The sequence below is a fragment of the Lacerta agilis genome, chromosome 18 (genome assembly GCF_009819535.1).
Source record: "Lacerta agilis isolate rLacAgi1 chromosome 18, rLacAgi1.pri, whole genome shotgun sequence".
NCBI classification, from domain to species: domain Eukaryota; kingdom Metazoa; phylum Chordata; class Lepidosauria; order Squamata; family Lacertidae; genus Lacerta; species Lacerta agilis.
This window is the reverse complement of record NC_046329.1, coordinates 7388350-7401611: the sequence shown is the minus strand read 5'-3', so window position 1 is coordinate 7401611 and position 13262 is coordinate 7388350. Positions and strand designations below refer to the sequence as shown.

At 47.8% G+C, this 13262-nt stretch overlaps 1 protein-coding gene across 1 annotated transcript; it reads left to right on the top strand.

The window, feature by feature from the left end:
- The first annotated feature begins 5218 nt into the window (after window positions 1-5218).
- LOC117039592 (mast cell protease 1A-like) lies at window positions 5219-10996 on the top strand. Its single transcript, XM_033136756.1, has 5 exons — window positions 5219-5326; window positions 6891-7035; window positions 7899-8034; window positions 9678-9929; window positions 10779-10996. Exons 1-5 carry the CDS (start codon window positions 5266-5268, stop codon window positions 10911-10913), a joined length of 729 nt encoding a protein of 242 aa, XP_032992647.1. The 5' UTR covers window positions 5219-5265; the 3' UTR covers window positions 10914-10996.
- The last annotated feature ends 2266 nt before the right edge of the window (window positions 10997-13262 follow it).

Sequence of the window (13262 nt, the reverse complement as noted above, 5' to 3'; positions counted from 1 at the left end):
AGAACAGGGGCAGTCAAACCCAACTTTTTTCTAGAAGGTTGTCTCAGTCCTCAAGCCGGAACTTCCTGTCTTCCTGGACTGAGACAAAACTTCCTTATATGGAACTTTACAGTTGGGAGCGGCCAACTGTAGCTCAGGCCGGGCTCCATTTTGTCGCTGGTCAGTTGTCGTGTTGATCTCTCTCTCTGACAGTTTAAAAGCAGCATTACTAAAAATGTACCGTTGTCACTAGGCCAAGAGTAGAAAAGGGGGACTTTCTCTCATAAGGAGAAAGTCACCACATGTATATTGTTTAGCAACTTTTAAGCCTGCCTCTAGGATCCTGTGTGTGACTAGATGATTACTTGTGAGTAAACGTTTTTCACTTGACCGAAGACTGTGAAGTGTCTTATTGAAAGAGGGATCAAAAGGGGAAGACACCAGGATAACATTTTTATGACTCTAGCGAGTCTATGCAAACTATCCGCTGTGCATGTGAGGTAAAAAGGGAATGTTAGCTCTGCTGATATTATCGAGCTTGTAAACGCAAGTTGGGATAGGATATCTAAAACAATATATCCCTCAACATTCCCACAAATTCAAGGTGCTCAAAAGCTCACGACTCATAGAACCGTAGAATCGGAGAGCTGGATGGGACCATGTGGATCATCTAGTCCAACCCCCTGCAATGCAGCTGCCCCATACCAGGATCAAAGACGCAACCTTGGCTTCACTGTCACCACATAGCGCTGGCCTTTTGGATGAAAACATCACGGGCTGAACCTCATGTACACAGGTGACTACACGACAACGGCCGTCCTTGCCAACCCACCTCCAAAGGGAAGGGCAGGAGGCTTGGATTCTCGTGTCCAGATTTAGATTCTGCATGGTTTCTATCTATGGGTAGGGGAGAGGTGCTTTGTGTACAGCAATAATAATAATATTATTATAATATAATAAATTTTTATTTATACCCCGCCCTTCCTAGCCAAAAACCGGGCTCAGGGCGGCTAACACTAATTAAAATCACAGCAAAAAACATAAAAAACAATCATTTTAAAATACAGATTAAAATTCAAAATTCAAACTGCAGTCTCATTTTCAAATAGCCCACCAATAATTTCATTTCATTTCATCTCATTTTCAAATAGCCCACCCATTCTCCTTATCTGGCCCCAACGGAACCAAACCGGAACAACCATCTTGCTATCCAATTGTCAACAGGTCAGGAACCTTTGGCGCTCCAGATGTTCTTCTGCAGCTCCCATCAGCCCCAGCAAGGGATGGGCAGCTCTGCTAATTCCGGATTCATTCTGTTTCTCCTTTCCCCAGTCTCCTTATATGGCCCCAACAGAACCAAACCGCACAAACCGTTTTGCTATCTGATTTTCATCAATGTGTGCGTTGGGGGGGGGGGTGTCTGTCGTGTAGCTGGAGAGAAAAAATTAAACATGTTGCTTCAGGGTTAGTGAGAGGCCCACCCAGATCCCGGACTCCTTCCTTGACGTGATCTTCCACTGCTATTCTTCCTCCTTTGGACTTTTCTAGGGTGCTTCTCGATCTTCAGCCTCTCCCATGGCCAACATGGCTCCAGAGGCTGGGGGATCTGAGGAGGAAATTCATGTATGTGTGATATTTTTGTATTTGATTTCTGTTGGAAGCCGCCCAGAGTGGCTGGGGAAATCCAGCCAGATGGGCAGGGTACAAATAACTATTATTATTATTATTATTATTATTATTATTTATACCTGAGGAGCCAATCCAAGGGAAGCCCCCAGGGGTGTCCGCCCCGAGCTCACCTGCCTTTGGTCACTTTGGCAGTCAGCTTGAATCCAATTTTCCCCCCCAGCCAGTGAGGAGGAGTTCAGGCTCCACCCCAGCCAGGAATCCCCAACACGGTTGTCCCCATGACTGAGTGGCATCGGGTGAAATGGCTGCCAGCCTGTCGTGGATAGCCATGATGTGCTCCTTGGAGCTTAGATCTGCCATCTCCTCTACAGCTCCTGTGCCAGTGTTGCCTCGGCAGCGGCCTCTTGGCAAATAGGAGATCTTCTTTCTTCCCTAGCTGGGAGAAGTGCCATTGTGTGGGTCACCCTGGGGGCCAGAAATCTCTTGAGCCGGCCCTGCAGAATCACCTGGTGGTGACTTTGTGAGCAGGATGATGTTTTAGGTAGACCATTGGCCTGATCAACTTGCATCATCTAATGTTCATACTCCTATGCTGTGTTTCCGTAGCTATGGTAAAGGTAAAGGGACCCCTGACCATTAGGTCCAGGCGTGTCCGACCCTAATTCTTCCAAATGTACAGGAAGATCAAACAGCCCTTCAACCATCTCATGAAGAAGAGAGAGACTGACTGCCAATAGACCAGCATAAAGCCACCCTCTTAACCTGGAATGTAGCTGGGTGGGCAGTAGCCTCCAAGAACACTCAATTCACTGATTTCCTTTCACAATATCACATCATCTTGATCCAGGAAACCTGGACCAGGAATGACATAGTATTAAAGGGGTATCATTGCTTTAAAATCGGAGCTGAATCAGGAAAGAGATACGGCAGAGCAAAAGGGGGTTTGGGGACCCTTATCTCCACCAAAATGGGCGCTACACCAAGGTCCCTACCTTCCCTAAAGACAACTGCCATGGCTACCCTGCTCCATCTAAAAGAGAAGACTCTACTAATCATAAATGTATATATGTCTCCAGCGTGCCAGAAATCTGATATCAGAGCCCAATGGAGTGAGTTGGAAGGATATGTGGCAGATCTCATCATACAGAACCCCAGTGCAATGGTGGTACTGGGAGGGGACCTAAATGCTAGACTAGGACCGAATAATCAAACTTTATACACACGTTTTGGCCAAATCCCACCTGACTGGGAGGCAGTAGGGCCACTAAAAACTAGAGCCTCAAAGGATCAAATGTCAAATTTTGCAGGTCTCTGTCTAGCCCAAATGACCTATAAACTAGGTCTCTATATTCTAAATGGGACCCTGGGAAAGGACCACCCGGCAGAGTTCCATTAGGTCCAGGCGTGTCCGACTCTGGGGTTGCGGCGCTCATCTCGCATTACTGGCTGATGGAGCCGGTGTCCAGCTTCCAGATCATGTGGCCAGCATGACTAAGCCGCTTCTGGCGAACCAGAGCAGCGCACGGAAACGCCGTTTACCTTCCCGCCGGAGTGGTACCTATTTATCTACTTGCACTTTTGACGTGCTTTCGAACTGCTAGGTGGGCAGGAGCAGGAACCGAAAAACGGGAGCTCACCCCGTCACGGGCATTCGAACCACCGACCTTCTGATCGGCAAGCCCTAGGCTCTGTGGTTTAGACCACAGCGCCACCCGCACTAAACCAACCACAAAAAGAGGGTTTAGGGGGGCGGTTCTGAATCCAGGCTCTCATCAATCCTTGGCATGTAAGACCATATGAATTCAGCACAGAACCACCACCGCCTCTGGTCTTTTAATCGGTTTCCAAGCAGACTAGAAAGTCTCTTTGCCCCTTTCAATCAAGCGGTCACAGAAACCATTAAGAGTCCACTGTCCTGTCGGAAATAAGGGCAGTACAGTATACAAATTTAATAAATAACAATAGTACTGTAGTAGTATCTGAAGAAGTGTGCATGTACACGAAAGCTCATACCAAGAACAAACTTAGTTGGTCTCTAAGGTGGCACTGTGGGTTAAACCACAGAGCCTAGGGCTTGCCGATCAGAAGGTCGGCGGTTCGAATCCCTGTGACGGGGTGAGCTCCCGTTGTTCGGTCCCAGCTCCTGCCCACCTAGCAGTTCGAAAGCACGTCAAAGTGCAAGTAAATAGGTACCGCTCCGTCGGGAAGGCAAACGTTGTTTCCATGTGCTGCTCTGGTTCGCCAGAAAGCAGCTTTGTCATGCTGGCCACATGACCCGGAAGCTGGACGCCGGCTCCCTTGGCCTATAGAGCGAGATGAGCGCCGCAACCCCAGAGTCGGACACGACTGGACCTAATGGTCAGGGGTCCCTTTACCTTTACCTTTAAGGTGCTACTGGAAGGAATTTTTTATTTTATTTTGTTTTGACTATGGCAGACCAACCTGGCTACCTACCTGTAATAGTAAGATAATAATAGTAACAGCCACTTGAAATTTCCAAAAGCTGGTCTCTTATTTTGTTTTAATGAATACATTGTCTTCATTACTCCGATTTAATAAGCTTTTGCTTAAAAAGTCTCCAATTCTGGGGTCACTCTGTTTCTCATTTTTTCCAGTCTCCCCATCGGACTATCTGATTGCTGTTCATGGTGGGATCAGCCACGTGGATAGAGAGAAACGATAAGCCTGCCTATCAGATCTCAAGTCTGTCTCCAGGCACTGCGGTCGTCTGCAAGGGACGTGTCCTACATTCAGGGTGTGGGTGCCCTTCGCTAGTGTTGGCATAATGGCACCATCCATGAACCAGAGGCAGGAATCAGCATGGGGAACTGAGGTGATATGCCGTTGTTGGGTGGCAAATCCAATCCAGAGTCATCCCTTTGCCTCCTGTGAATTCACTGGATTTCCTAGGAAACCAGGATTCCCATTCTTTCCCTTTATGTCTTCCCATATTTATTCAAAGCCACCGGTTTTCCAAAACTAAAGGAGTAGACAAATTCATGGGGATCATTCAATGGCTCATTTCGGAAGGGGAAATTGGGGATTCTACCTTGGAGAGGCAGTGAGACATTTTACTTTCTTGGACTCCATGATCACTGCCGATGGTGACAGCAGTCACAAAATTAAAAGACGTCCGTATAGTTAAAGCTATGGTTTTCCCAGTAGTAATGTATGGAAGTGAGAGCTGGACCATAAAGAAGGCTGATCGCCGAAGAATTGATGCTTTTGAATTATGGTGCTGGAGGAGACTCTTGAGAGTCCCATGGACTGCAAAAAGATCAAACTAATCCATCCTTAAAGAAATCAGCCCTGAGTGCTCACTGGAAGGGCAGATCCTGAAGTTGAGGCTCCAGTACTTTGGCCACCTCATGAGAAGAGAAGACTCCCTAGAAAAGACCCTGATGTTGGGCACAAGGAGAAGGGGACGACAAAGTCTCCAATTCTGGGATCACTCCATTTCTCATTTTTCCCAATCTCCCCATCTGACTATCTGATTGCTGTTCGTGGTGTGAAACTATACGCCTGCCTATCAGATCTCGTCTAGACTGTGGCTTCCTATGGAAGGTGGAGTCCAGAGGGTGGAGGAAATAAAAGCTTAAGGGGTCAAGAGGCTGAAGAGTTAAGCGCCAGGCATCTCCCTCCTTGGCAAGCATCAAGATGTGGAGACACAGCCAGGCTCTTCTTCTGCTGCTGCTGTCCTTCTCCTCGGCCCAAAGAGGTGAGCAAAACCACCATGACAGATGCACCATGGTGTTTCTTCTCTCTGAAATCCTCCTCCCAGCGGTCCTTCCTCCTCTGGTCACTACTTGACTGTCTGTCTCCAGGCACTGCAGTCTTCTGCAAGGGGTGTGTCCTACATTCAGGGTGTGGGTGCCCTTTGCTAGTGTTTCCGTAATAACATAAACCCCTGTGTTGCAAACTTCAAGCCTAGTGTAAAAGAGGCAACACGTAGACCGATGAATGATGGGCACAATTATGTCTTTATAATTTGCAGCGAAGTAATAATAGCTGTACATTCTGAGTACCTAAATACATCCGGTGAGACAGCGTTCCGGAAAAATACACTGTTTTGACGTGGTCTTCTTCAGTATATCACTTAATGTACATACATCTTCTCTGGAGCAGTGGTCATACCCGTATGTAACCACTACTGTCTCCAGGCACTCCGGTCTTCTGCAAGGGGTGTGTCCTACATTCAGGGTGTGGGTGCCCTTTGCTAGTGTTTCTGTAATGGCACCATCCGTGAACCAGAGGCAGGAGTCAGCACGGGGAACTGAGGTGATCTGCCATTGCTGGGTGGAGAATCCAATCCAGAGTCATTCCCTTTGTCTCCAGTGAATCCACTGGATTCCCCAGCAAACCAGGATTCCCATTCTTTCCCTTCCTGTCTTCCCTTATTAATTCCAAGCCACCGGTTTTCCAGAACTGAAGAAGTAGACAAAACCATGGGGATCATTTCAATAGTTCATTTCACAAAGGGGATATTGGGGATTCTACCTTCAGGAACAGAGTACCTGACGAAAGTCAGATTTGGGGGTGAACACTAGGGGAAGACCATAGCCCAGTAGGTACCATGGGGGCCACAGCCTTGTGCTGATGTAAGTTTTAAGTTTGCAATCTGTATTTTTCTAAGCGGATTTCAGGCCACAACAGTTCCTGGGGGCTTCCTGTTCTATTAGGGCACAGACTGAAAGCTGAGTTGGGCATGATAAGAGGGGAATCTGTGCCGAATCAATACAGGGCTAAGACTAAGGCTGGGGGATTTACTAACAGGGTTTTGTCAGCCACCCACCTAAATGACACAGAGTCAGGGTTGGGCTAGATTCTGTCATCCTAATATTCTGCTCTGTTTTATTCTCCTTGCTTTTTCCTTGGGGAAAAACATTCTGTTGTTGGAAGCTGCCCAGAGTGGCTGGGGAAACCCTGCCAGATGGACAGGGTATAAATAAATTGTTGTGGTGGTGGTTGTGGTTGTTGCACAAGGTCCCAATTTAAATCCACAACAGTATATCCAGGTTGGAGAGACCCACATCTCATTTCTGTGGGAGCCACTCTTGGCAGTCCGTGCAGGAGAATCCTGAGCTAATGGACGAAGGGGTTTCCCCTACATTTTCCTCTTTGCTTTTGCTTCACAAACTTCCTTGCTAGGAAAACCAATTGTCAGCTCATCGGGAAGGTGACCCGTCCCTTTTGCTCCCCCAATAACTCTGAATGTGTGGAGGGCACCCCAGAACATGCAAGGAGCAGCGGCAGGAGCTGAACTCTTCATACGGTTCTTGCAGATCCACTGCAGAGTCAGATTGTCGGGGGACATGAAGCCAAGGCCCATTCCAGACCTTACATGGCTTACTTGAGCGGTCTTAAGACCAACTGTGGCGGATTCCTCGTGGCACCCCAGTGGGTGATGACGGCTGCGCACTGCAATGAGTAAGTATCACAAATGCCTCCCTGATTTTTAGCAGTGATGGTCATAGAATCAGAGAACTGTAATAATAATAATAATAATAATAATAATAATAATAATAATAATAATAATAATAATAATTTATTATTTATACCCCGCCCATCTGGTCAGGTCTCCCCAGCCACTCTGGGCGGCCTCCAACAAATACCAAAATACAATACAAGTCACAGTTTAAAAACTTCCCTAAACAGGGCTGCCTTTAGGTATTTTCTGAATGTCAGGTAGTTGTTTATTCCCTTGACTTCTGATGGGAGGGCGTTCCACAGGGCGGGCGCCACTACCGAGAAGGCCCTCTGCCTGGTTCCCTGTAGTTTTGCTTCTCGCAGGGAGGGAACCGACAGAAGGCCCTCGGCGCTGGATCTGTGTCCGGACTGAATGATGGGGGTGGAGACGCTCCTTCAGGTATACTGGACCGAGGCTGTTTAGGGCTTTAAAGGTCAGCACCAGCACTTTGAATTGTGCTCGGAAACGTACTGGGAGCCAATGCAGATCTCTCAGGACCGGTGTTATGTGGTCCCGGCGGCCGCTCCCAGTCACCAGTCTAGCTGCCGCATTCTGGATTAATTGCAGTTTCCGAGTCACCTTCAAAGGTAGCCCCACGTAGAGCGCATTGCAGTAGTCCAACTGTACAGTTGGAAGGGACTTCAGGGGTCATCTGGTCAGCTAAAGCACCCACGACAGGTGGTGACCTAACCATCACGGGCACAGCTGGTTTCATGAAAGCACCGAGGGGGGGGGGGTGGAGCCTGGATTTTTGCACAGGGGCCGGGGGGTGGTGGTGGTTGAGTCCTGGCATCCCTCACACTAACTGTTGCGCTGTTTCCAGCACCTATACAGTCATCTTGGGGGCACATAACATCACCGTTGAAGAACCGTCTCAGCAAGTGTTCACCGTTGAGGCTAACCACCCGCATCCTGAATATAACAAATACACCTACTACAGTGATATCCGTCTGCTCAAGGTAGCTTGCTCCAAGAAATCTCTCCTTCTATCTATCCCCCGAGGTCAGTGATCCTGAAGGCAGAAGGAGCCAAGTGTCTCTCTATCTGTCCCAATGTGTGCAGCATAATGAACTAGACAAGGCACAGTTTACCCTGCCATTGGGTGACCAAAAGTCTCGTCCGGGGATTCTAGGAGTTTTTATCTGATTTTCAGAACGTTGTTCTTGAAACGGTTTCTTTTAGTCTTGAAATGCAGATAGGGGAGGGCTGCAGTGGAGAAGTCCCATTGCATTAGCAAGACTCTTGCTGGTGCATCCATCTAGTTCAGTGGCGGCGAACCTTTTAGAGACCGAGTGCCCAAACTGCAATGCAAAACCCACTTATTTATCACAAAGTGCCAACACCACAATTTACCGTATTTTTCTGGACATAACACACTTCCTGTTTTTTTTGGGGGGGACGACTCCTAATTAAGATAATGGAGGGAGATTGCCCAGAGTTGTTGAGCTTTTTTGGGGAGGATTGCCCTGAGGACAACACAATCATTTTAAGAAAGGGAACTCCGGCACCCTCCTCCATACCTCCATTTCGAACGCATGGGCTCGCACACTCCCTTCCTCCCTCTCACACGCACACATACAGAGAGCCACCCTCTCACATTCCCTCACGTTATGCGCAGCGCAAAATCTCAACTACCCGTCCTTGTCAGACGCTTCTCTTCCGGCTGATGGTCCCCTACACACACACACACTTGCAGTGTGCACGGGCGCAAGCGCTCCTCCAGCAGCCTCCTCCAGCTCCATTTCAAGATAGCGCAGGGGCTGGGATCGCCATTTCACTCAGTGCTGGGGCGACAGCATGCGTGCCCACAGAGAGGGCTCCAAGTGGCGCCTGTGGCACGTGTGCCATAGGTTCACCACCACTGATCTAGTTGAACGTGGGCCATTAATACAATCCATAACCGTCATTTTATCATTCAGTATTATCAATACAGTCTGCTACTGTTTTGGCCCAAAGTGGCCCATTTTGTTGATGTTGTTGTTGTTCAGTCGTTCAGTCGCGTCCGACTCTTCGTGACCCCATGGACCAGAGCACGCCAGGCACCCCTATCCTCCACTGCCTCCCGCAGTTTGGCCAAACTCATGCCAGTAGCTTCGAGAACACTGTCCAACCATCTCATCCTCTGTCGTCCCCTTCTCCTTGTGCCCTCCATCTTTCCCAACATCAGGGTCTTTTCTAGGGAGTCTTCTCTTCTCATGAGGTGGTCAAAGTACTGGAGCCTCAACTTCAGGATCTGCCCTTCCAGTGAGCACTCAGGGCCGATTTCCTTGAGAATGGATAGGTTTGATCTTCTTGCAGTCCATGGGACTCTCAAGAGTCTCCTCCAGCACCAGAATTCAAAAGCATCAATTCTTTGGCAATCAGCCTTCTTTATGGTCCAGCTCTCACTTCCATACATTGCTACTGGGAAAACCATAGCTTTAACTATACGGACCTTTGTCGGCAAGGTGATGTCTTTGCTTTTTAAGATGCTGTCTAGGTTTGTCATTGCTTTTCTCCCAAGAAGCAGGCGTCTTCTAATTTAGAGGCACCAAACTCCCCCAAGGGTTTCCTCAAGCAACACTAAATCAACGAGCTCTCTCCCATCCCTCCTTTCCCACAGCTTAATTCCAAGGCTACTCTCAATGAATACGTCAGCACCCTGCGCTTGCCCACATTCAACGATGACCTTGCCAATGGTACCCCCTGCAGCGTGGCAGGTTGGGGCCTGGTTTACAAAGACTGGATACCAGAAACACTCTACGAGACCAATGTTACCATCTATGGCCGTTGGGAGTGCGGGAAATTGTATGCTGATATCAGTGATGCGAACATCTGTGCCGGGAGACCCGACGAGCCTGAGGATTCTTCCCAGGTGAGACCTAGCAGAAGCAGCGAGAGATGGGATCAGAGGTGGGGGACCTGCATGCCTTCCCCTGTTATGCACCCCACACTTCTGAGGGATTGTTCACTTCTCCAGGAAATTGTACATGAGCTTGTATCCTGCTAAGAGCTCCTGCCCACTTTCACTTGTCCCGCTGCTTTCCCAGGGAAAAACCACTCTTTAGAGCTCAATCGAGGTAAACAGGCATCAAGCTTTGCAGAGCTAATTTATGCTTTCAGAATTAATAGCGGAACTGAAATTCGGTTATCTTTGATCAAGGCCAAATAGTTCCCCCCTCAAATAAAACATACATAAAGGAATGCATTAGCAGAGAGCCAGTGTGGTGTAGTGGTTAAGAGCAGTAGACTCGTAATCTGGGGAACCGGGTTCGTGTCTCCACTCCTCCGCATGCAGCTGCTGGGTGACCTTGGGCTAGCCACACTTCTTTGAAGTCTCTCAGCCCCACTCACCTCACAGAGTGTTTGTTGTGGGGGAGGAAGGGAAAGGAGAATGTTAGCCGCTTTGAGACACCTTCGGGTAGTGATAAAGCGGGATATCAAATCCAAACTCTTCCTCTTCTTCTTCTTCTTCTTCAGAAAGAGCACATATAAAAGCATATATTGGTAAAACTAATATACAAAAATGCATTTGATTAGAAAGTCATTGCCTACCAAAATGTGTATATTAGGGGAAATGTCCACCAAGATCTCCTCTCAGAATTGACTGATCCAACCAACAGTAACCCGGCAGCTTGCCCTGGTTCAAGCTCCAGAGTTCACCACGAGGTGGATCCAAATCTTCCTCCGGCTGCCATCTTTGTTCTCTCTCTCCTCTCCACAGGGTGACTCGGGTGGCCCCTTGGTGTGCAATGGCGTGGCACAAGGAATCGTCTCGTATGGCTACTCCTGCCCTCCTGGAGTTTACACTCGTGTTGCCCATTACCTTCCATGGATCAAGAAAACCATGAGGAAATGAGGAGAAGAGACATCAGCAACGCTATGTTTGCTTTTGCTTTTCCATGCTTGTGCTTGCATGAATAACCTGCTTGGCTTGCATTCTGCAACAAAACACACACAGATTGACCCTGTCAATGACTGCAAAAAAGGATGATCTATCAGATGTTTCATACAGGATGGTTTTTGGGCAAGCGCCTTCACTGCCTCCCATCCCCTTGAAGAAAATCCCTCCACGGACCCCCAACTCCCTCAAGCAGTTCCTCCCTTCTCCCTTGCTTCCCCTAATGTAGGGGTGGAGGACCTGTGGCCACCAGATGGTGGAGTCCAGCAACATCTGGAGAGACAAAGACTGTCCATATGTCTGGACTGAATCAAGTTCCATAGGTCCTCCTTTTGATCAGGAGAGGGGGACCTGGGTGTTGAAGTCCATCAGCATCTGAATGGCCAAAATGTCAGCCACAAAACACACACACACACAGATGTTTCATACAGGATGGTGTTTGGGCAACTGCCTCCACTGCCTCCCATCCCCTTGAAGAAAATCTCTCTTGCCCCCTGTTTTTCACCCTTGTTTCCCGGCACCCCTCTTCACAGGACCTTGTCCTCCTGGTCTCCTGTCCTCAGGTGCCCCAAAGTCCTTTCCTCTCCTTTGAGGCCATTCTGCCCCTTCTCTCTTGAGGTCTCCATATGCCTAGAACTCTCTCCCTGAGCTCCACGGACCTCCACCTCCCTCAAGCACCTCCTCCCTTGCTTCCCCTAATAGAGGCCCCCAGATGCTGGAGTCGAGCAACATCTGGAGAGCCAAAGATGGCCCAAATGTTTAGAAAGCATCATGTTCCTTTAGATCAGGATAGAAGGACCTGTGACTCTCTGTATGTTCTTGGACTCCAACACCCATCAGTCCTGGCCAGTTTAGCCAATTGCGAGGGCTGATGGGAGTTGAAGTCCATCAGCATCTGGATGGGAAAAATGTCAGTCATCTCTGCTTTAGATGATTCCTCTGGCTCTTCCTCCCAGAGCCCCACAGACCTGCCACTGGAACCTGCATTTTGGTCACGTGAAGCCCCTTGAGGTTGAGGTATGTGGGACGTCGTCCTCTCAGCCAACACGGAAGGACTCCCAATTTCCAAAGGGTTTCCTCTGTGTGTTTCATCAGCCCCCCCAAACACCATTCTAACCTCTAGGATTCCTAGCTGCCGTTCCGTAACACTTTGGCACCCACAGCATTTCACCATTAACCATTTCACAAAACAAACTCCCCTAGGTTGCGGGTTGTTGCGAAGTATTGTAGGGATGGAATTAAATCACATGAAAAACGGCCACCCCCCAAATTTAACATTTCTCCAGATTTTGCCGTTCAGGTCTCCAGCCAAGTCATGCTTATGTGAATGCACTTAATGGGGGTAAAGTGTGTCTTTTGATGCATGGAATAGTTTTAAAAAAAAGATACAAAAAATGCATTATCTTAGGGCAAATTGCTTTGCAGAAAATGTGAATATTTCACACAATTGCATACAAAAGTGTGTGTCGAAAGAAATTCACATTAAAATGCTGTTGAATTTTCATGGGTTTTTTATTTGTTTGCTTTTTTTTAAAAAAAAAAAACAACCTGCCAACTTATACAGATATGTGGGTTACTGAACTTATGGCTGGAAAAAGAAGAAGCTGGGAGGCATACAAGTGGACAATTTGTCTATCCATTCACCCAGAGCAGGGAAAGCTAAAGGAGCTGATGAGAACCCCAAATTAACAATTTCAGCTTTGGGGTTTCCATCAGCTGTATGCCACAATCATCACAATTATAACAAACAAAGACTTGACATATCTCGCTTTGCATATCACGAATCTATCTCATATATTAGTTTCACCTTTTAAGTTGAATTACTGAAAGAAATGAACTTTTCCACGATATTCTAATTTTTTGAGTTTCACCTGTATGCAAGGAGACAGAATAGTTTCTAACAAGGCCTTATTGGATCATTTTTTTCTTCCTGCTCTTTGCTCCCTTCCTGCAAAGTCCGGACAGCCTTTCAAGTTCTCGGTTTTGGAAATCTGCAACCGGATCAAGGAAGAATTCCAGTTCATCCAGGCTCAGTATCACAGGTATTTGCAGGAAAGGGAAGGAAAAAAGAGGGATGGCTGCGAGCTGTGCCGCCTAAAGTGGAGCTTCAGAGTTCAGGGGCAGTCTACCTCTGAACACAACCTTGCATTTCTGCAGGGCAATTTCGGGGGATCCGTCCCCTACTTCCTTGGAGGTTATTAAACTCTAGTAGCTAATGAAAACAATTGCTTACATAAATGGAATTTTCCATGATATTCTAATTTTTCGAGTTTCACCTGTACGTGATGTTATCTCTAGATGGGTCAG